Below are 24236 nucleotides of genomic sequence, written 5' to 3' on the forward strand. Positions count from 1 at the left end.
CACTTGCCCACACGACACCATACACGTGGTCTGCAGCTGTGAGGCCGGTTGGATGTAGAGACAAATTCTCTAAAACGATGTTTGAGGTGGCTTATGGTAGATAAAATGAACATTCAATTCTCTGGCAAAAGCTCTGGTGGACATTCTTTCTGTCAGCATGCCAACTGCACGCTCCCTCAAAACTTGAGACATCTGTGGCATCGTGTTACTGTATTTGACAAAACTTCACATTTTCGAGTGGCCTTTTAGTGTCCCCAGCACAAGGTGCACCTGTGTAATGATCATGTTGTTTAATCAGCTTCTTGATATGCCAGACCTGTCAGGTGGATGGATTATCTTGGCAAAGGAGAAATGCTCACTAACAGGAATGCAAAAAATTTGCAAAAAAAATTGAGAAATATGCTTTTGGTGCGTATGAAAAAATTCTGTAACTTTTTATTTCTGCTAATGAAACATGGGACCAACACTTTACATGTTGCGTTTATATTTTTGTTCAGTATAGTATACAATGAGGAAATTGAGTGATGTCAGTTTGTCTCCATCTCTTTCTAGGGAGCATTTGGACAGTTCCGCTTGTTTAATGATGCAATTCCTTTCAACACTTTTTGCTTATAAATCTGACTGAGATGGCTGTATCTTGATTCATTGTCGACACCCCATTTAACCTTACATACAGACAGATGGTTTAATTTACATACATGCCTTGTAGTGTATACAGCATATGACATCATTGGTTTTAACCTGAATGGAGGACATCATAAATAATTTACCATAGAGCTGCTGCACTGCAGCGATGTCATCCCAGCTGAGGACCAGGGCGCGGCCTAGCTTCCTGTAGTAGGGGGACATGAGGGAGTGGCGCACCGGTGAGTGTTCCAGCCCCAGTGTGTGGCCTATCTCGTGGGCTGTCACCATGAACAGGTTGTGGCCCTTGTGTCCGTACAGCGTCCATCTCTCTGCCATGTCGAAGTGGGCCTCCCCCCTGCAAGGGAAGAAGGCATGTGCTAGAGCTCCCCCTATAGGACAGGAGAGAAGAAGGAGTGTGAGAGGTTTGGACAGGACAGGAACGCCATTGGCCCCTCTCTGGTGTCCAGATTTGGGTGATTAAGCTCTTTCTTTACTTTAAAAGAATAGTAGGGCAAGTTTATACGGACCATGTGACCTGAAAACGAGCTATGAATTACAGCCCAGGGTCAGGTTACATTGTCAGGGAAAAAGCTCCAGGCCCCATAGTAATATCCAGTAGGGTGAAGATGATGTGGGGCCTGACCTGGGCCATCAAAGGCGTTGCTGGCCCCGTCATTGTGCTCGCCCTCATAGAACGCCAGGCGGATGTCCGAGGGGCCCTCTGGGACCTCCTGGAAGGCCAGGCCTGACACATTGCTCCACAGCTGAAAGGCGGCACGCACTGCAAGCCGCACGGGGCCTGGCGCAAGGTGACGAGGCCAGTTCACTATCCTGTAGGTCAGGTGACGCTTGTACCATTTCTCACCTGCAGGGGCAGAGATGACACAGAGAACCATGGGTACATGCCAATGACAAATATTTTTTTTAAGGACTGCATGGCACACCACCATATTGCTCATTATAATAAAATAAAATACTTTTCCCACCAAGTAAGTTTAATGTGATATGACAGTGTTGGTATTTCAACATTTGCAAAATCACATACATTGCAACGTCCTTAAGAGTCAATCTAAGTAACATAATAAAAAAATCCCCATCAACATACATCAGTTTAAGCCAGTTGAAGCTTTTTGCATGGGCTGCGTCTCAATCTGCTATGTCGCCTTTCCGCATCTGCGCTACAGTGGTGTTTGTCAGACCATGAGACATATGGAAAATCGGTCTTCCTGCTCCACTCCTGCTCTGTCTTGCCTGTGTACTTAGGGTCGTTGTCCTGTTGGAAGGTGAACCTTCACCCAAGTTGGGGGTCCTGAGCGCTCTGGAGCATGTTTTCATCAAGGATCTCTGTACTTTTCTCCGTTCATCTTTCCCTCGATCCTGACTAGTCTCCCTGTCCCTGGCGCTGAAAAGAAATCCCCACAGTAGGATTCTGCCACCACCATGCTTCACCTTAGGGATGGTGTCAGGTTTCCTCCAGACGTGACGCTTGACATTCAGGCCAGTGAATGTGGTACCTTTTGGTACCTTTTGGCAAACTCCAAGCGGACTCCAAGCGGACTGTCATGTGCCTTTTACTGAGGAGTGGCTTCCGTCTCGCCACTCTACCATAAAGGCCTGATTGGTGGAGTGCTGCAGAGATGGGAGAACCTTCCATAAGGACAACCATCTCCACAGAGGAGCTCTGTCAGAAAGACCATCGGGAGTGACCATCGACCACCTCCCCCGATTTCTCAGTTTGGTTCCAAACTTCTTCCATTTAAGGATGGAGGCCACTGTGTTTTAGGGGACCTTCAATGTTGCAGACATTTTTAGGTACCCTTTCCCCAGATCTGTGCCTCGACACAATCCTGTGTCAGAGCTCTACAGACAATTCCTTCGACTTCATGGCTTGGTTTTTGCTCTGACATGCATTGTCAACTGTGGGACCTCATATAGACATTTATATGCCTTTCCAAATCATGTCTAATCAACTGAATTTACCAAAGGTAGACTCCAATCAAGTTGTAGAAACATCTCAAGGATGATCAATGGAAACAGGATACACTGGAGCTCAATTTCACATCTCACAGCAAAGGGTCTGAATACTTATGGAAATAAGATATTATTTATTTTATTTTATACATTTGCAAAAAAAAATTGCCTCGTCATTATGGGGGTATTGTGTGTAGATTGATGAGGGGAAAAAAATGTATTGAATACATTTTAGAATAAGAGGGCTCCTAAGTGGCACAGTGGTCTAAGACACTGTATCTCAATGCAAGAGGCATCAATGCAGTACCTGGTTCAAATCCAGGCTGCATCACATCCATCTGTGATTGGGAGTCCCATAGAGTGGCACACAATTGGCCCAGCGTTGCCTGGGTAGAGTGTCATTGTAAATAAGAATTTGTTCTTAACTGACATGCCTAGTTTAAAAAAAGGCTATAATGTGGAAAAAGTCAAAGCACCAGTCAAAAGTTTGGACACACCTAGACATTCAAGGGTTTTTCCTTTATTTTCTACATTTTAGAATAATACTGAAGCTATCAACATTATGGAATAATGTAGTAACCAAAAAAGTGTTAAGGAAATATATTTTATATTGTAGGTACAGTACGTCCCAGTCAAGGGTTATTTGTTGGGGGGTAAAACTCAATGCTTTTTTTCTTTACAAGACTGTAATCGCCTCGTGTATACACGAGATTCCACAATCTAGAAATCACTAAAGCAAACAACCACACACAGCATGCAAAGCATACAACAACTAGAGGAAAGCTTCTTAGCAGGAAACAACCATTACCCAGAGCTTAGTGGAACCGGCTGGAGGCTGGACCTGAACCGTAACAGACTGGCTGTATCTGCCAGAGATGTATTTATTTTTTTAAATTGTATTTCACATTTATTTAACCAGGTAGGCTAGTTGAGAACAAGTTCTCATTTTCAACTGCGACCTGGCCAAGATAAAACAAAGCAGTTCGACACATACAACAACACAGAGTTACACATGGAATAAACAAACATAAAATCAATAATACATTAGAAAAATCTATATACAGCATGTGCAAATGAGGTAGGATAAGAGAGGTAAAGGCAATAAATAGGCCATGGTGGTGAAGTAATTACAATATAGCAATTAAACACTGGAATGGTAGAATGTGTAGAAGATGAATGTGCAAGTAGAGATACTGGGGTGCAAAGGAACAAGATAAATAAATACAGAATGGGGATGAGGTAGATTGGGCTATTTACAGATGAGCTATGTACAGGTGCAGTGATTTGTGAGCTGCTCTGACAGCTGGTGCTTAAAGCTAGTGAGGGAGGTAAGAGACCCCAGCTTTAGTGATTTTTACAGTTCGTTCCAGTCATTGGCAGCAGAGAACTGGAAGGAGAGGCAGCCAAAGGAAGGATTCTATGATTACTTCTGTCATATGATATGACACCACATTGCCCATATAGTGCACTGCTATCAACCAGAGCCACCTTAATCCATAATGCACTACTTTTGAACAAAGCCACCCTATTCTCCATAAAGTGCACTACTTTTGCAGCCTCGCAAGCCAACTGATCTCATGAGCTTACATGAGTGTTCAGTGTTTCCCCTATATGCACTTTCCTCTATAGCGCACCGCCGTTTAAGTGTAGCCACCAAATATTTTATTTAAAAAAAAAAAAAAACTTAAACGCCTAAAACCCGTTTGAAGAAATCACAATGGAGCAATATATCTTTTAAGTAAGATCATCTTTGAGAACTAACAATCACCCCCCCAAAAAAATCTAGCAAGTCAGGGAGAATACAACATTTAAAAAATGTCATGGCATGGGGCCCCAATTAATTTTGTTATGTTTGAGTCACTCAGATAGCATAAAAACAAGGTATAAGTCACGGCAAAATGTGTATAATTAATTAGCTTAGAAACAGGCATTTTAGAATTGTAGGGAACTAGATTTAAAATGTTATCTCTGCCCCATGGCAAAATATGTAGAATGTCAGGAAATTAGCTCTAAAACAGCAATTGTCTTTGTTATGTAATGTCATGGGGCCCCCATTGATTTTGTTTTGTTTGGGTCACTCAGATGGCTTATGCCTTGCTCTTATGCTATGGCAAAATGTATATAATTGAAGGACATTAACTTTTTAAACTGAAAATGTTCTCTCAGCCACATGGCAAAATGTGTAGAATTGTAGAAAATGAGCTTTGAAACTGCTACATTTTGTTTCTGCTGCCAAGAGGACCTCTAAAACCGCACCATTGGCAACGCCCACTACTGTTTCTTTTAAAGTGATTATTATTGAACACTTGTATTTTTTTCCTTTGGTAATCAAAGGGATCTACATCCATACATTCAGCCTGTCATGGATAGAAGCTTAAGTTGTGGATGCCCATGTGCAGACGATAGCGGGCCTGTGGCGAACTCTCCTGAGGCCTTCCTGGTGAAGATGCAAAAGCTCCGCTGAGAGTTTGGTGAGTTGCAGCCTGTCCTGGACTAAAGTAGCAATGCTATGGACGTTTCACCACAGAACTTTCCTGCTCCAACAAGAGGTAGCCAACTTGATTGCATTAATTGAACCTGCCCTGCTGGATCATTTTACATTGACATTTTAGTAATTTAGAAAACACTCTTATCCAGAGCAACTTACAGTTAGTGCCATCATCTTAAGATAGCTAGGTGGGACAACCACATATCACAGACATAGAAAGTGGCTTTTACCTCAACATAGCTATCAGTAGCGTCAGAGCTAAAGGGGGGGGTCGAGTGCAAGTGTTAAGTGCTCTTATTTTATTTATTTATTATTAATTTATATTTGTATACATTTTTTGGAAGGGGGGAGGAGGATTATTTAAAGATACCATTAGAAGAGGTAGGGTTTCAGATGTTTTCGGAAGATGAGCAGGGACTCTGCTGTCCTAGCTTCAGGACAGGGAAGAGCTTGATCTGGGCTGAGCGGGAGCTGCCATCCCGTAATGGTGTGAGGGCCAAGAGACCGGAGGTAGCAGAACAGAGTGCTCATGTTGGAGTGTAGGGTTTGAGCATAGCCTGAAGGTTGGGTCGGGCAGTTCCTCTTGCTGTTCCGTAGGTAAGCATCATTGTTTTGTAGTGGATGCGAGCTTCGACTGGAAGCCAGTGGAGTGTGCAGAGGAGTGGAGTGGCATGAGAGAACTTGGGAAGGTTGAAAACCAGACGGGCTGCTGCATTCTGGATAAGTTGCAGGGGTTTGATGGCACAAGCAGGGAGCCCAGCCAATAGCGAGTTGCAGTAGTCAAAACTGGAGAGGACAAGTCCCTAGATTAGGACCGTCGCTGCTTCCTGTGTAAGGTAGGGTCATGCTCTACTGATGTTGTAGAGTATAAACCTCCAGGAGCGGGTCACAGCTTTGATGTTTGCAGAGAACGACAGGGTGTTGTCCAGGGTCACGCCATTGTTCTTTGCACTCTGGGAGGGTGACACTGTGGAGGTGTCAACTGTGATGGAGAGGTCTTTAAGTGGGCAGGCCTTTCCATCTTGTAAGAGTACATGGTGCGGGGACAGATCCTGCCAGGTAGGATACAATCCAAGAATTTGCATAGCCTGAGACGCCCAGCCCTGAGAGAGTGAAGAGGACATGATGGTTCATGGTGGATAGATCTAGGAAGATGAGAACAGAGGAGAGAGAGTCAGCTTTGGCAGTGAAGAGCGCCTCTGACGCAGAAGAGCAGTCTCCGTTGAGTGACTCGTCTTGAACACTGACTGGTGACCGTTCTGAGACCATTCTGAGAGAGATAACGAGAAAGTTGATCAGAGACAGCATGCTCAAGTGTTTTGGAAAGAAAAGAAGAAAGGGATACAGGCCTGTAGTTTGACATCAGATGAGTCGGGTTTTGGTTACTTGAGGAGGGGAGCAACCTGGGACATTTTGAAGCCAGTGGCCAGAGATGAGTTGATGAGGGAAGTGAGAAGGTCTCCAGAGATGGTCTGGAGAAGGGAGGGGATGGGGTCGAGCGGGCAGGTTGTCATGTGGCTAGACCTCACTATTTGCAGGATGTCATATGGCGAGAGAGAGGGGACGAAAGTGGTCAAGTCGTAGTGAGTGAGACCAGTGAACTCAACAGGTAGCACTTAAAGTAGATGGCCCTAGCTAGCAAAAAGACAGTACTAGACCACAACAGATAAAGACAAAAATATATACTTATCACTCCTGGAGATATCAGGAGTCCTCTAGCTGTAGATTGAAACCCAGTGGACACTTCACCACAGATATGGACATGGCCCCTCTCCCCTGAGCCTTCCTAACACAGATATAGCTGCTCTGCCAAGAGGTTGTGGAGCTTAGTGCTTCTCAGTTCTGGATGAACCCTCTTCCTAAAGCCTCTTGGGCCTCCAAGGGTGAGCCTCAGAGGGCCCTGAGCCGGTCCTCCATCTCCAATATTGTGGGCAAGTCATGGCTGTTCTCCATCTACCCTCACAGTGACCTCATTGGCCAACCAGTTCCTGAGGAGAAGCCTGTGGTAATGGCTGACAAGGCTTACTCAACACCCAAGAACGTGTCTTTCTGGAGGACGATGACATGTTGTTTTGGGAAGAAGGAGACGACTGGATCCACTAAGAACATCAAGGTCAAGAAGAAGACCAAGATGGAAAAGGTAAGATGACCACTGGCTCATCAGTCATAAATAAATATAGCCATTTGTCATTATCTGCCAGTGTACCATGACCTCTCCTCTAAAGCCCTTATCTCTGTTTTCTGTTTACAGGACACTGCCATGACCAGGGGATATTGGTCCACGTATTTCAACGTATTCGACCTCTTAAAACTGCTCACAAAGTAATATGACGAATGGGTGAAGAAGTGAACTAGGATTTTTATTGACCAGGATAAATATTATTTAACCATTATTTAACCAGGATCAAGGGAGATCTGACAACATTCAGCAGGAAAAACCTGGTTGCCTGATCCAAAGACAAAAAAACCCATCCATAAGGATATCCAGAATGGGTATCCTTATGGATAGGGTGATTAAGGCTAGGGTGATTAATGTTGTTAATTAGGTTTTTAATCAAGTTTTCTAAATGAGCCTCTGCGTGTCTTTCATATAATGATAGCTTTGGGGATCTGCCATTAGAAAAAAGTCTGAACATCATTCCCATTGTGGTGATCTGATCAAATTATTTTAAAGCTCTTTTTAGACACTATCATTCAGTACCCTATGTTGATATGGGTCTTATCAAAGAGAAAATTGTTGATCAAATATTAGACTGCCCACCACCACACTATCGCAAAAGCAGTTTAAACTAAAACAGTGCAAATGCAGGGTCAAGTTAAGTGTATTCAGGCAAATAACCTTGGTGGACTCATCAAGAGGAGATTAAAGACCATTTACATGCAGTTACGTCCACACTGATATTTGCACAGTGGGCAGTGGCCCTTGAGTCAGTGCCATGATTCTAGCACTCATAGACCTCCACTGAGTAAGAGGGTCCCACCGGAGACCAGCAACGGCAGGAAGTTATACTGAAGACATTCCTTGACTTCCCTTATGGAAGTAATTAGAATTATGGCCTGTAAAGTAGTGTTGGTTGGTGGGGGGGAGAAATCCCCATCTCTCTAGGAAGTAACCAAGATCATCTGATAGTGATGGTTATTGTTAGTAGAAGAGAACAGTGGTGGTAGGAGTTGGGTCTCCAGTGCAGCATCTATTGTACGTTATCATCATAACGTACAGTCATATCAAATAATCACATTAATATATGGCTTAAAAGATGTGATACCCATTCACACCTCAAACCAGAGAGAAAGCATGTGGTCAGTCAGGGTTGTGGTTCCAAAAGGCACACACCTCTCACAAACACGGAGCATTCACAACCTGCACTGCTTATCTTGAACAAGGGTGATGGAATGTAGCCTCTGTAAATATCAGTGGGAACCTGCGTCAGATTCCCACAGCTAGTCTTCCAGGATACAGTAAGTCTGCTTGTTATTCCCGGGAGGCACGGTAATAGCACCTCCTTTCCTCTGCGAAACAACAATGGCAAATGAAAACAATCTGATCCATGTAATTTATCAGTTTTATGTCATCAAAACCACATACAGTGAGCTCCAAAAGTATTGGGACAGTGACACATTTTGTATTGTTTTGACTCCAGCCCTGAATTTGAAATTATACAATGACTGTGACCCATATCGGATGAACCGTTCAGAAATTACAGCACTTTTTGTACATAGTCCCCACAATTTTATGGGAATGAACAGTATTGGAACAAATTTGAATTGTATTTCATCTTTATTTAACTAGGCAAGTCAGTTAAGAACAAATTCTTATTTACAAAGACGGACTACCCCGGCCGAACCCTAACCCAGACGACGCTGGGACAATTGTGCGCCGCCCTATGGGACTCCCAATCACGGCCGGTTGTGATACAGCCTGGAATCGAACCAGAGTCTGTAGTGACGCTTCTAGCACCTTAAACCGCTGGGCCACTCAGGAGCCCAAATTCACTTATGTGTATTAAAGTAGTGAAAAGTATTTGCACGCAATGACTACATCAAGCTTGTGACTACACATTTGTTTGATGCATTTGCTGTTTGTTTTGGTTGTGTTTAAGATGATTTTGTTCCCAATAGAAATAATTGGTAAATATTGTAGTCATTTTGGAGTCACTTTTATTGTAAATAAGAATATAATATGTTTCTAAACACTTCTACATTAATGTGGATGCTGCCATGATCACAGATCATCCTGAATGAACCGGGAACAATGAGTGAGAAGGTTGGGCGCCAAATATCATACCACCCAAAAATTGCTAACCTCCCCTGTTACTGTAATGATTAGAGTTCAGCATGTCTTGGGGGTATGATATTTGTGCGTCTGTAACTTTCTCACTATTCACGATTCATTCACGACTATCCGTAATCACGGTATCATCCACATTCATTTAGAAGTGCTCATTATATTATATGAAAGGGAAAAGTCTAGTTGAAACATCAGGGACGTGTTTGTGTTCAAAAATCCAGGTAGTCCCTCTCCTTTTCAGTTCGTTTTTCTTCTGCCCAATGAACACGACCCTGGGCTTGCCTGAGGTACACCCGACACCTGTTGTAGTCGTAACTTTCACGTGGAGGTGAAACAACATCCGTCATTACCATTCTTGTTTCGCTTAATAACACTCCTGCTAGTCATATGAGTCATTTCTCTAAAATGGTGATGACAAAGACCGCTGTCTCGTCTCAGGTCTGAAAACAACAGAGATGTGTTATTTACCCAGCTAGCGAACAGAGGACAGGCCTCATCAGGTACTGGCTTGAAGTGAGAGAGACCGTCCGACGCCACTACATTCCCAGAGTATTAGCCAATCCCCTGAGAGGCAGAGAGGAATGCCGAGTGTTCACAGTTCAGGCTATGAGCAGGAACATGGGAGGGATGGTTGCCTCCTCCTCATGGTCACTGACACGGCTGTTAATAAAGTTACTGTTTTTCTCTCATGTAGTGAGAGACCAGATACCGTCTAACATAAACAGTAGACACAAGCAGAGGATCTGTGCAGGGTCAAAACATCTGAAGAGACCAAGTATAACAGTCAACCACCACATGCACTGGTGTTGGTGTCAAATTGTGGCATTGTTTCAACTGTCAATCATACTTCCTAGGAGGAAAAAGTGGTCACCTTAGTGCTTTGACTGAAACGTTATGCTTATGGATAACCAAAATCCAGAATATATGTTCTGACCCAGTGGGGTATGTATGGTACAATTCATCTGCAGTGAATATGCTAATGAGACTCCATAGAATGCAGTGTAATTCGCTAGGTACAGGTAGAGTTGAGTAGATAACCACTAGTACCCCTGCAGCAGAGGGGTCGTTCTGGCCAAAGCGTGGGACATCAGACGCTCTTCTGAGGCCTTAACTACAGCCCTCAGTGCTATTAGTCATGGGCTTCACGACAGGAGACCCACCCAGACCATGGTGTGCACCCTTTCTGAGCTCTGGAGCTACCACAGCCACAGACTCCACAAGCATATCAAAACAAAATCACATTTTATTTGTCACAAACGACGAATACAACAGGTGTAGTCTTTACCGTGAAATGCTTACGTACGAGCCCTTTCCCAACAATGCAGAGTAAGACAATTTGCCAATAAAAATAGAAAATAGTAACACAATAAATAACAATAACGAGGCTATACATAAGGAGTGCCCGTACCGAGTCAATGTGCAGGGGTACGAGGTACTGTAGTTGAGGTAATATGTACATGTAGGTAAGGGTGAAAGTGGCTTGACAATCAGGATAGATAATAAAATGAGTAGCAGCACAGCGTATGTGAAGCGTGTGAAAGTGTGTGTGTGGCATCAATATGCATGTGTGTGTGTGTGTGTGTTGGAGTCTCCAGTGTGCATTATTGGGTTAGTGCAAGAGTCAGTGCAAAAAAGGGTCAATGCAAATAGTCATGTTAGCCATTTGATTAACTGTTCAGCAGTCTTATGGCTTGGGGGTAGAAGCTGTTCAGGAGCCTTTTGATCCCAGACGTGGCGCTCCGGTACCGCTTGACCTGCTGTAGCAGAGTGAACAATAAATGGCTTTAATGGCTGGGGTCTTTTTTCCGTGTCTTCCTCTGACACTGCCTGGTATAGTGGTCCTGAATGGCAGGGAGCTCTGTCCACAACACCATCTGTAGCGCCTTGCGAGCGGTGGGGTTACCCTACCAAGCGTTGACGCAGCTAGTCAATATGCTCTCAATGGTGCAGCTGTACAACTTTTTGAGGATCTGAGGGACTATGTCAAATCTTTTCAACCTCCTGAGGGGGAAGAGGCTTTGTCGTGCCTTCTTCACAACTGTGCTGGTTTGAGATGACCATGTTAAGTCCTTAGTAATGTGGACACCGAGTAAGTTGAAGCTTTCGACCTGTTCCACTACAGCCTCGTCAACGTGGATTGGGGGCAGGCTCGCCCCTCCATTTCCTGTAGTCACTGATCAGTTCCTTTGTCTTGCTGATGTTGAAAGAGAGGTTGTTATCCTGGCTTCACACTGCCAGTTCTCTGAACTCCTCCCTGTAGGCTGTCTCATTGTCATCTGCAATCAGTCCTGCCACAGGCATGTCGTCAGCAAACGTCATGATGGTGTTAGAGTTGTGCGTGGCCACAGTCATGGGTGAACAGGGAGTACAGAAGGGGACTAAGCACACAACCCTGAGGGGCCCCCATGTTGAGTATCAGTGTGGCAGATGTTGTTACCTACCCTCACCACCTGGGGGCGGCCCATCAGAAAGTTTAGGATCCAGTTGCAGAAGAAGGTGTTCAGTCCAAGGATACCGAGATTGGTGATGAGCTTGGAAGGAACTATGGTGGTGAACGCTGACCTGTTGTCAATGAACAGCATCAATGAACAGCATATGTATTCCTCTTGTCCAGTTGGGAGAGAGCAGTGTGTAGTGCAATAGAAATTGTGTCATCTGTGGATCTGTTGGGGCGGTTCGCGATTGTTGATGTGTGCCATGACCAGCCTTTCAACGCATTTCATGGTTATAGATGTAAATGCTATGGTACTATAGTCATTTAAGCAGGTTACCTTTGAGATTACCTTTGGGATTACAGACCGAGATGTTGAAAATGTCTGTAAAGACAGTTTCCAGCTGGTCTGTGAATGCTCTGAGAACACGGCCTGGTATTCCATCTGACCCAACGGCCTTGTGAGTGTTTACCTGTTTAAAATTCATACTCACATCAGCCACGGAGAGCGAGAACACACAATTGTCCTGGACAGCAGGGACTCTCATGGCTGGCTCAGTGTTGTTTGCCTCGAAGCAAGCATAGAAGGCATTCAGCTCGCCTGGGAGGTTTGTGCTGGGGAGGTTTGTGTCACTGGAAAACTCATGCTGTGCAAATATACAGAGCTCAACAACATGAAACAAAAGCCATTGTTACCTTGGCACGCCACTGACTACCTGCTTCTGGCACGCACGCACACACACACACACACCTTTGAGTGTATTCCCTTACCTAGTTGAGCATAGCGTTTCCTGCGGGTTTGTGACCCATTGGACGCCATCTTGCCTGTGAAGACTGCATAGACTCTCTGTGCCCAGACCTGATGGCTGCCCTCATCCTTTACCCCACACCGTGGTGTTCCCATCTGCTTCAGGGTGGCACCATCCAGCTGTCCTGTGACGGGCAGGTGGGACAGCCACTGAAACTCCCTGTGAGAGAGGAGGTGGCGGAAAAATGTATACAGATTAGCATACAATACATTAACAATACATGAAACAAACTCTGTCTTGGTCACACTGAGGAATACATTTTGATGTCATAATTTCAGTGTCACGTCCCTGCTGTATTTAACTCACACAAAGAGACAATCACGGTCTCAAACCTCATTATTCAAAGAGTATATCTAATGATTATATTATACACTCACTGGCCAGTTTATTAGGTACACCCATCTAGTGCTGGTCTACAGAACAGCCTGAAGTCTCCGGGGCATTCTCCAAGTTGTTGGAAACGTTCCACAGGGATGTTGGTCCATGCTGACACGTTGGCATCAAGCAGTTGCTGCAGACTGGATGGAGGTACCTTCATGCTGTTAACAGCCAATTCCAGCTCATGCCAAAGATGCTCTACTGGGTTGAAGTCTGGGGAATGCGCAGGCCACTCAAGTAAATTTGACTCACTTTCATGTTCCAGGCGATATTTTTCCACTCCTCAGTTGTCCGGTGTTGGTGATTGCATGCCCACTGGAGCCATTTCATCTTGTTTTTAAATGATAGGAGTGGAACCGGGTGTGGTCGTCTGCTGCATTAGCCCATTAAAGGATCAACGAGTTGTGCGTTCCGAGATGCCGTTCTGCACACCACTGTTGTACTGCATCGTTATTTGTCTGTTTGCGGGCCCGCCTGTTAGCTTACACGCTTCTTGTCATTCTCCTTCAACCTCTTTCATCAATGAGCTGTTTTCACCCACAGGACTGCCGTTGACTGGATGTTTTTTGTTTGTTGCACCATTTTTGGTAAACCCTAGACACTGCCGTGCGTGAAAAGCCCAGGGCAGCAGTTTCTGAGGTACTGGCTCTGGCGCGCCTGGCACCGACGATCATACCACACTCAAAGTCGCTTAGGTCACTTGTTTTGCTCATTCAAACACTTAATCGAACAGTAACCGAATGCCTTGATGCCTGTCTGCCTGCTTTATATAGCAAGCCACAGACACGTGACTCACTGTCTGTAGGAGCGATCCATTTTTGTGAACAGGGTGGTGTATCTAATAAACTGGTGGGTTCAGATATTATTCATACCCCTTCACTTATTCCACAATTTGTTGTGTTACAGCCTGAATTTTCTTACCCATCTAAACAAGTAAGGCAGAGAGAGAGAGAGACACACAGCTGCATGTGAGCTCTGACATTTTCATGTTTTTTACAAAATTATAGATTTGGAGTTAGATAAACTTGGATTTTTTTGGCAGGAACATATGCAGATACTACCCTCCAGAGCATGGCCTTCGCTCCAGATCGGAACTCCAAACCTACAACCAAATTTTTGACAAAATTAACCAGATAGATTACTGCTACCAATGTTTCCTGTTTCCAAGCTATACGGAGGGTGCTGTAGCAAACAAACAGCAGAGACCTGAGGACACCATCCAACCTGGAACTGAGTGAGTAGTGTTTGGTCTGATGCCATTTTGAAAGCAAAGAAAAAAAGAAGAAAAAAGAAGTGAAAAACATTAAAAATAAAGTACATACAGTGGGGCAAAAAAGTATTTAGTCAGCCACCAATTGTGCAAGTTCTCCCACTTAAAAAGATGAGAGAGGCCTGTAATTTTCATCATAGGTACACTTCAACTATGACAGACAAAATGAGAAAAAAATGGAAAATAAGTATTTGGTCACCTACAAACAAGCAAGATTTCTGGCTCTCACAGACCTGTAACTTCTTCTTTAAGAGGCTCCTCTGTCCTCCACTCGTTACCTGTATTAATGGCACCTGTTTGAACTTGTTATCAGTTTAAAAGACACCTGTCCACAACCTCAAACAGTCACACTCCAAACTCCACTATGGCCAAGACCAAAGAGCTGTCAAAGGACACCAGAAACAAAATTGTAGACCTGCACCAGGCTGGGAAGACTGAATCTGCAATAGGTAAGCAGCTTGGTTTGAAGAAATCAACTGTGGGAGCAATTATTAGGAAATGGAAGACATACAAGACCACTGATAATCTCCCTCGATCTGGGTCTCCATGCAAGATCTCACCCCGTGGGGTCAAAATGATCACAAGAACTGTGAGCAAAAATCCCAGAACCACACGGGGGGACCTAGTGAATGACCTGCAGAGAGCTGGGACCAAAGTAAAAAAGCCTACCATCAGTAACACACTACGCCGCCAGGGACTCAAATCCTGCAGTGACAGACGTGTCCCCCTGCTTAAGCCATTACATGTCCAGGCCCGTCTGAAGTTTGCTAGAGAGCATTTGGATGATCCAGAAGAAGATTGGGAGAATGTCATATGGTCAGATGAAACCAAAATATAACTTTTTGGTAAAAACTCAACTCGTCGTGTTTGGAGGACAAAGAATGAGTTGCATCCAAAGAACACCATACCTACTGTGAAGCATGGGGGTGGAAACATCATGCTTTGGGGCTGTTTTTCTGCAAAGGGACCAGGACGACTGATCCGTGTAAAGGAAAGAATGAATGGGGCCTTGTATCGTGAGATTTTGAGTGAAAACCTCCTTCCATCAGCAAGGTCATTGAAGATGAAAAGTGGCTGGGTCTTTCAGCATGACAATGATCCCAAACACACCACCCGGGCAACGAAGGAGTGGCTTCGTAAGAAGCATTTCAAGGTCCTGAAAGTGGCCTAGCCAGTCTCCAGATCTCAACCCCATAGAAAATCTTTGGAGGGAGTTGAAAGTCCGTGTTGCCCAGCAACAGCCCCAAAACACAACTGCTCTAGAGGAGATCTGCATGGAGGAATGGGCCAAAATACCAGCAACAGTGTGTGAAAACCTTGTGAAGACTTACAGAAAACGTCTGTCATTGCCAACAAAGGGTATATAACAAAGTATTGAGATAAACTTTTGTTATTGACCAAATACTTATTTTCCACCATAATTTGCAAATAAATTCATTAAAAATCCTACAATGTGATTTTCTGGATTTTTTTTTCTCATTTTGCCTGTCATAGTTGAAGTGTACATATGATGAAAATTACAGGCCTCTCTCATCTTTTTAAGTGGGAGAACATGCACAATTGGTGGCTGACTAAATACTTTTTTGCCCCACTGTAGGTCTGTAACAGTTTGGGTCTAGAGTGTCTCGCCCTTTGAAGAGGGGGATGACCGCGGCAGCTTTCCAATCTTTAGGGATCTCAGACGATACGAAAGAGAGTTTGAACAGACTAGTAATAGGGGTTGCAACAATTGCGGCAGATACTTTTAGAAACAGAGGGTCCAGATTGTCTAGCCCAGCTGATTTGTAGGGGTCCAGATTTTGAAGCTCTTTCAGAACATCAGATATCTGGATATAGGTGAAGGAGAAGTGGGTGAGGCTTTGGCAAGTTGCTGTGGGGGGTGCAAAGCTGCTGACCGGGGTAGGGGTAGCCAGGTGGAAAGCATGGCCAGCTGTAGAGAAATGCTTATTGAAATTCTCAATTATCATAGATTTATCGGTGGTGACAGTGTTTCCTAGCCTCCGTGCAGTGGGCAGCTGGAAGGAGGTGCTCTTATTCTCCATGCACTTTACAGTGTCCCAGAACTTTTGGGAGTTTGTGCTACAGGATGCAAATTTCTGTTTGAAAAAGCTAGCCTTTGCTTACCTAACTGCCTGAGTCAATCACCACCTTCCGGAGACACCTGAAACCCCACCTCTTTAAGGAATACCTAGGATAGGATAAAGTAATCCTCTCACCCCCCTTAAAAGATTTAGATGCACTATTGTAAAGTGGCTGTTCCACTGGATGTCTTAAGGTGAACGCACCAATTTGTAAGTCGCTCTGGATAAGAGCGTCTGCTAAATGACTTAAATGTAAATGTAAATGTAAATGTATACTGGTTCCTAATTTCCCTGAAAGTTGCATATCGCAGGGGCTATTCGATGCTAATGCAGTATGCCACAGGATGTTTTTGTGCTGGTCAAGGGCAGTCAAGTCTGGAGTGAACCAAGGGCTATATCTGTTCTTAGTTCTACATTTTTTGAATGGGGCATGCTTATTTAAGATAGTGAGGAAAGCACTTAAAAAATAATCAGGCATCCTCTACTGACCGAATTAGCTCAATATCCTTCCAGGATACCCGGGCCAGGTCGATTAGAAAGGCCTGCTTGCTGCTGCTTGTGTTTTAGGGAGCGTTTGACAATGATGAGGGGTGGTCGTTTGACCCATTACAGACGCAGGCAATGAGGCAGTGATCGCTGAGATCCTGGTTGAAGACAGCAGAGGTGTATTTAGAGGGCAGGTTGGTCAGGATGATATCTATGAGGGAGCCTGTGTTTACTGATTTAGGGTTGTACCTGGTAGGTTCCTTGATAATTAGTGTGAGATTGAGGGCATCTATCTTAGATTGTAGGACGGCAACAGGGTGTTAAGCATATCCCAGTTTAGGTCACCTAACAGTATAAACTCTGGGTGCAATTAATTTGCATATGGTGTCCAGGGCACAGCTGGGGGCTGAGGGGGGTCTATAACAAGCAGCAATAGTGAGATACTTAATTCTGGAAAGGTAGGTTTTTAAAAGTAGTAGCTTGAACTGTTTGGGCACAGACCTGGATAGCATAACAGAACTCTGCAGATGATCTCTGCAGTAGATTGCAACTCCACCCCCTTTGGCAGTTCTATCTTGGTGGAAAATGTTGTAGTTGGAATTTTTGGTGGCCTTCCTAAGCCAGGATTCAGACACGGCTAGGATAGGATTAATATTACCCCTCTGATTACAATGAAAAGCAAGACGTGCCTCTGTTCTTGGCCAGCTGCCACTAGGTCTTTCTTTGCAGCACTTGACCATATGACTGGACAATAATCAAGACAGGATAAAACTAGAGCCTGCCGGACTTGCTTTGTGGACAGACCTCTCCTCATTTTTACAACCATTGAATCTATATGTTTTGACCATGACAGTTTACAATCTAAGGTAATACCAAGTAATTTAGTCTCCATAACTTGTTCAACAGCCACACCATTCATTACCAGATTCAGCTGAGGTCTGATGCGTATGGTTGAATCATCAGCATACATGGACACACATGCTTTGTTTAATGCAAGTGGCAGGTCATTGATAAAAATAGAAAAGAGTAGAGGGTCTAGAGAGCTGTCCTGTGGTACACCACACTTCACATATGTGACATTAGAGAAGCTTCCATTAAAGAAAACCCTCTGAGTTCTATTAGATAGATAGCTCTGAATCTACAATATGGCAGAGGTTGAAAAGCCATAACACATCAGTTTTCTTAATAACAGGTTATGGTCAATAATAACAAAGGCTGCACTCAAATCTAACAGTACAGCTCCCTCAATCTTCTTATTATCAATTTCTTTCAACCAATCATCTGCCTTTTGTGTCACATGTTGAGCGCCCTTCTCTATAAGCATGCTGAAAGTCTGTTGTTAATTTGTTTACAGAGAAATAGCATTGTATTTGGCCAAACGCAATGTTTTCCAACAGTTTGCTAAGAGCTGGCAGCAAGTATATAGCTTTGCTGTTAGAACCATTAAAGGCCGCTTTACCACTCTAGGGTCGCGGAATGATTATGGCTTCCCTCCAGGCCTAAGGACAAAGACTTTACTCTAGGCTCAGATTAAAGATATGACAGACTGGAGTGGCTATAGAGTCACCTAGCATCCTCAGTAGCTTTCCATCTAAGTTGTCAATGCCAGGAGGTTTGTCATTATTGATCAATAACAATCATTTTCCTACCTCTCCCACACTAACTTAACAAAATTCAAACTTACAATGCTTTTCTTTCCTTAATTAGTTTTTGTTATGCATGAGTATGATGGCTCACTGTTCGTTGTCCCTGGCTACGTTTGGCTAAGTTTGCCCACTTTACAAATTAAGTAATCATTAAAATAATTGGCAACATCAAATGGTTTTGTGATGAATAAGTTGTCTGATTCAATGAAAGATGGAGTTGAATTAGTTTTTCTGCCCATAATTTAATTTAAAGTACTTTAAAGAACTAAAAGTACTACTTTTTTCCATCATTCTTTATATCATTGATCTTGGCTTCATAATACAGTTTTTTATTTTTGTTAAGTTTGGACATCATTTCTCAATTTGTAGTAAGTCAGCCAGTCAGATGAGCAGCCAGACTTATTAGCCACTCCTTTTGTCCCATCTCTTTCAACCATACAGTTTTTCAATTCCTTATCAATCCATGGAGCCGTAACAGTTCTAACAGTCCGTTTCTTAACAGTCAGTTTCTTAATTAATCAAGTGCAGCACCTGGATACCAACACATATTTTTAACGTAATCCAGATAAGATCCACAGCAAAATCCTTTGTATGATCTCTTATACACTATTTTAGGCCCAGCTTTTGGAACTTTATACAGCCACTATATTGTGATCACTGCATCCAATGGGTATGGGGTATTGTGTGTACAGTCGTGGCCAAAAGTTTTGAGAATGACACAAATATAAATTTTCACAAAGTCTGCTGCCTCAGTTTGTATGATGGCAATTTGCATATACTCCAGAGTGTTATAAAGCATGATCAAATGAATTGCAATTAATTGCAAAGTCCCTCTATGCCATGCAAATGAACTGAATCCCCCAAAACCATTTACACTGCATTTCAACCCTGCCACAAAAGGACCAGCTGACATCAGGTCAGTGATTCTCTCGTTAACACAGGTGTGAGTGTTGACGAGGACAAGGCTGGAGATCACTCTGTCATGCTGTTTGAGTTCGAATAACAGACTGGAAGCTGCAAAAGGAGGGTGGTGCTTGGAATCATTGTTCTTCCTCTGTCAACCATGGTTACCTTTGCACAAAAAGGGCTTCACAAGCAAGGATATTGCTGCCAGTAAGATTGCACCTCAATCAACCATTTTTTAATGTTTAAGTTAAATTGTTGTGAAGAAGGCTTCAGGGCGCCCAAGAAAGTCCAGCAAGCGCCAGGACCGTCTCCTAAAGTTGATTCAGCTGCGGGATCGGGGCACCACCAGTACAGAGCTTGCACAGGAATGGCAGCAGGCAGGTGTGAGTGCATCTGCACGCACAGTGAGGCGAAGACCTTTGGAGGATGGCCTGGTGTCAAGAAGGGCAGCAGAGAAGCCACTTCTCTCCAGGAAAAACATATTCTGCAAAAGGTACAGGGATTGGACTGCTGAGGACTGGGGTAAAGTCATTTTCTCTGATGAATCCCCTCTCTGATTGTTTGGGGTATCAGGAAAAAAGCTTGTCCGGAGAAGACAAGTTGAGCGCTACTATCAGCCCTGTGTCATGTCAACAGTAAGGCATCCTGAGACCATTCATGTGTGGGGTTGCTTCTCAGTCAATTTTGCCTAAGAACACAGCCATGAATAAAGAGTGGTACCAACACATCCTCCGAGAGCAACTTCTCCCAACCATCCAGGAACAGTTTGGTGACGAACAATACCTTTTCCAGCATGATGGAGCACCTTGCCATAAGGCAAAAGTGATAACTAAGTGGCTCGGGGAGCAAAACATCAATATTTTGGGTCCATGGCTAGGAAACTTCCCAGACCTTAATCCCATTGAGAACTTGTGGTCAATCCTCAAGAGACGGATGGACAAACAAAAACCCACAAATTCAAAACTCCAAGCATTGATTATGCAAGAATGGGCTGCCATCAGTCAGGATGTGGCCCAGAAGTTAATTGACAGCATGCCAGGGCGGATTGCTCAGGTGATGAAAAAGAAGAGTCAACACTGCAAATATTGAATCTTTGCATCAACTTCATGTAATTGTAAATAAAAGCCTTTGACACTTATGAAATGCTTGGAATTACACTTCAGTGTTCCATAGTAACATCTGATAAAAAAAATATCTAAAGACACTGAAGCAGCAAATGTTGTGGAAATTAATATTTGTGTCATTCTCAAAACTTTTGGCCACGTCTAGAGGGCTGAGGAAAAAAATCTATTTAATCCACTTTGAATTCCAGATGTAACACAACAAAATGTGGAATAAGTCAAGGGGTTTGAATACTTTCTGAAAGCACTGTATATCAACAGTATAGCATTCTTAGTGAGATTTGAACTCTACATTCCAGAGTGGTTTGGAGAGGTTTCAACAGAGGAGGTTTCCCAGTTCGGTGGTAGTGAGGGAATATTTTACTGCCTGCCTTTTTACATTACCCTTCCATGGGTTGGCCCACAGACCTACACCCTCCCCTAACACCATACAGCCTGACTCAGCTACCAGGTTAATAGCCTTGTACTGACTCTAATCAGACAACAGAGATGAAGATAAGTGCATTTTTCAATGTAGGACGTTGAGTGCATAATCCAATATAAGTAATTAGATTATGACTTGGGCCAACATAAATATTCTGCTCCATTGGGCAACAGGCTCTCTGATTAGGAAGACGACTCTATGCCCCACTGGTAGAATTGAGAACAGAGGGTGAGGCTGTGAAATACAGTGTGAGAGACAGAATGGCCATGTCTTAGCCAGTGGAGAATGTAAGGGGACAAATAAAGAGAAACCGACACAGAACAGAATTGCATGAAGGAGATAGAGACAATTCAAAAGTGATGGAGTTATTTGAGAGACAGTAGTACCGTACCGGACTGCTGTTTTGACCTCTGCAGCATTGTGTATGTGATTGTCCTGGTGCAGATATCCATATTTCTCCAGGAAGCCCTGCAATAAATGTTACATCATTATTTTTCATGAGACTCCCACACTTACTTGGTATATAAACATGATTAAATCAGACATTAATTTGCCTCAGCCTTGTAACCTTCAACTATTTCCTTAGGTCCTCTCTAAAAAGACATGTTATAGTCACTGTCAGGTAGTAGCATGCTAACTTTCCCCCTCATCCCTCTGACTGAGGAGAGGAGTGATAGACTCCAGACCACCCGTCTTACAGAAAGAGAGTAGAGACCATCAGATATCAGGATCTAACCACTGGGCTTGATGTTAACAACAGGCACCGACAGGAAGAGGTATGATTAGAGATGTTATGGGGAGGACATTTTAAAAAATCAACAGATGACAACTCAGTTCAGAGATGCTAAATAGTCTCGGCTTGCAAACGGCAGACAATCCTGTGTGTGTCCGACCCCTTACACACAGGGAACGTAGAGAGAGAAGTTACATTGTCAAACCACTCTGAAATGTCACAGAAGTCTCAAGTTTTGAGGGAGCATGCAATTTGCATGCTGACTGCATGAATATCCACCAAAGCTGTTGCCAGAGAATGTAACGTTAATTTATCTTCCGACATCGTTTTAGAGAATTTGGTAGTACGTCCAAACCGCCTTCACAACCGCAGATCACGTGTAAACCCAGGACCTCCACATCTGGTTTCTTCACCTGCGGAATGCTCTGAGACAGTCTCAGGGAAGCTCATCTGCGTGCACGTTGTCCTCAACAGGGTCTTGACCTGACAGTGTCGTAAACAACTTCAGTGGGCAAATGCTCACATTTAATGGCCACTGGCACGCTGAAGAAGTGTGCTCATCACGGATGAATCACGGTTTGGCAGTACTTTCAACCAGCATCACAACCGCAGACCACGTGTATGGCGTTGTGTTGCCAAGTGGTTTGCTGATGTCAACCTTTTGAACCGTGCCCCATGGTAGTGGTGGGGTTATGGTATGGGCAGACAAACTACGGACAACGATGGCGTTTTATCAATGGCAATTTGAATGCACAGAGTTACCGTGATGAGATCCTGAGGCCCGTTGTCGTGCCATTCACCCACGGCCACCACCTCATGTTTCAGCATGATAATGCATTTCCCCATGTTGCAAGTATCTGTACACAATTTTTGGAAGTTGAAAATGTCTCAGTTTTTCCATGGCCTGCATACCCACCAGACATCACCCATGGAGCCTGTTCGGGATGCTCTGGATCGACGTGTACGACAGCGTGTTCCAGTTCCCACCAATATTCAGCAACTTCACAGCCATTGAAGAGTGGGACAGCATTCCACAGGCCACAATCAACATCTGTGACCAACATATGCATATCTGTATTCCCAGTCATGTGAAATCCATAGATGAGGGCCTTAATAAATTTACTTCAATTGACTGATTTCCTTTATCTTTGAAATTGTTGCATTTTCATTCAGTATATATTGAAATACTGAAACAGCATAACAAATTGAGTTAAATATTTGTCAGACTATAATTTAGGTTTGAAAACTGAAACTGTAATGAAGGTGTTGTGTGCAGTCAGTATAACCAGTGGTATAGGATAACACATGTTCGTTTTAGTATTTATACCTGCCAGAATGTAGCTGTGGAATCTTGCTGGAAGGTAAAATGCCTGCTAGAGCTAGATTGACCAAACCCATCCCTGAGCACAAGATATTGAAAACACGTATGAACGTCTTGCGCTCATGCATTAGATTCTAATGGAATTTACACCGACAGCCATTTTCTCTTCGGTTTCCCATTATCAGAGCTCAATCGGGGGTAGCCTGCCAACCACTCTAAACTGACAGTTGCTGTGGGCGTATGCTACCTGGCTCAATTTAGGTGCGTCAAATGACTATATTCATTCAACTCTGCACTTCGTATACTAAACGCAGCCATTCTGTGTTTTTCCCCCCTCACTATTGACCAATCACCTCACTAATAGGTATTGACCAAAATATCTGATTGTTAACAAATATCAGATTTGGCTACCTGCGTAAAAGCAATCTTAAGTGTTTTTGAATATCTCGTCAAAAGTAGTCTAGTTCTAAAGTTTCAAGCAGTAAACATTTTAGAAAACTTCTAAGCTACAGATAACACGTACCTCAGCCTCAGGTGTCTCGACCCGCCAGTCCGTTGATACCGGTGTGCAAACAGTTGACTTTATAAGTATTAGCGCAGTTATGATACATGGACCGATATGCCACAATTTATTCTGGTCCGGAGAGTCTCGCAAACGCATTGTATTAACACTTGCAATACCATTAGATTAACGCAGACAAACATACATTTAAATCCAATTCAGATATTTCCAAGTACTGCTCGTCTAATGTGCAACAACCCAGGATATATCAATGTGTGTGATCCCTGTGCTGTGTCATTTTCCTCACATAGGGGAGGGACAGTACCGCCCACAGCTCATGGGCTGGTTGAGAGCTGAAAGCAAAATACTGTGGTGAGAGCATGTCAAAACATCCCTTCTCTTGGCACGTTGTATAGGCTACATAAATATTGTTCAAATTAATTTATATATTTTTTATTTAACTAAGCAAGTCAGTTAAGAACAAATTCTTATTTTACAATGACGGCCTACCCCGCCAAACCTGGACAAAGCTGGGCCAATTGTGCGCCGCCCTACGGAAATCCCGATCACTGCCGGTTGTGATACAGCCCAGAATCAAACCAGGGTCTGTAGTGACACCTCTAGCACTGAGATGCAGCGCCTTAGACTGCCGCACCACTCAGTAGACCCAAAATTTACCTGCAGACATTAAAGAAAAGCTGACATGCTTAATTACGTTGCTAGCATTTGACAATTAATACCCACACATTCAATA

At 43.7% G+C, this 24236-nt stretch overlaps 1 protein-coding gene across 1 annotated transcript in view; it reads right to left on the bottom strand.

Moving 5' to 3' along the window:
• Positions 1 to 24190, bottom strand: part of mmp28 (matrix metallopeptidase 28) — a 35310-nt gene extending 11120 nt beyond the window's left edge. The window contains exons 1-5 of the mRNA XM_029673252.2: positions 23504 to 24190; positions 21318 to 21394; positions 12577 to 12773; positions 1271 to 1492; positions 771 to 1016 (exon numbers count right to left, since the gene is read on the bottom strand). Coding sequence (XP_029529112.1) covers positions 771 to 1016; positions 1271 to 1492; positions 12577 to 12773; positions 21318 to 21394; positions 23504 to 23641 — 880 coding nt within the window. The 5' untranslated portion in view covers positions 23642 to 24190. The remainder of the gene's footprint in view (positions 1 to 770; positions 1017 to 1270; positions 1493 to 12576; positions 12774 to 21317; positions 21395 to 23503) is intronic.
• Between the last annotated feature and the right edge of the window lie 46 nt (positions 24191 to 24236).

Source organism: Oncorhynchus nerka, linkage group LG11 (genome assembly GCF_034236695.1).
Source record: "Oncorhynchus nerka isolate Pitt River linkage group LG11, Oner_Uvic_2.0, whole genome shotgun sequence".
Lineage (NCBI taxonomy): Eukaryota > Metazoa > Chordata > Actinopteri > Salmoniformes > Salmonidae > Oncorhynchus > Oncorhynchus nerka.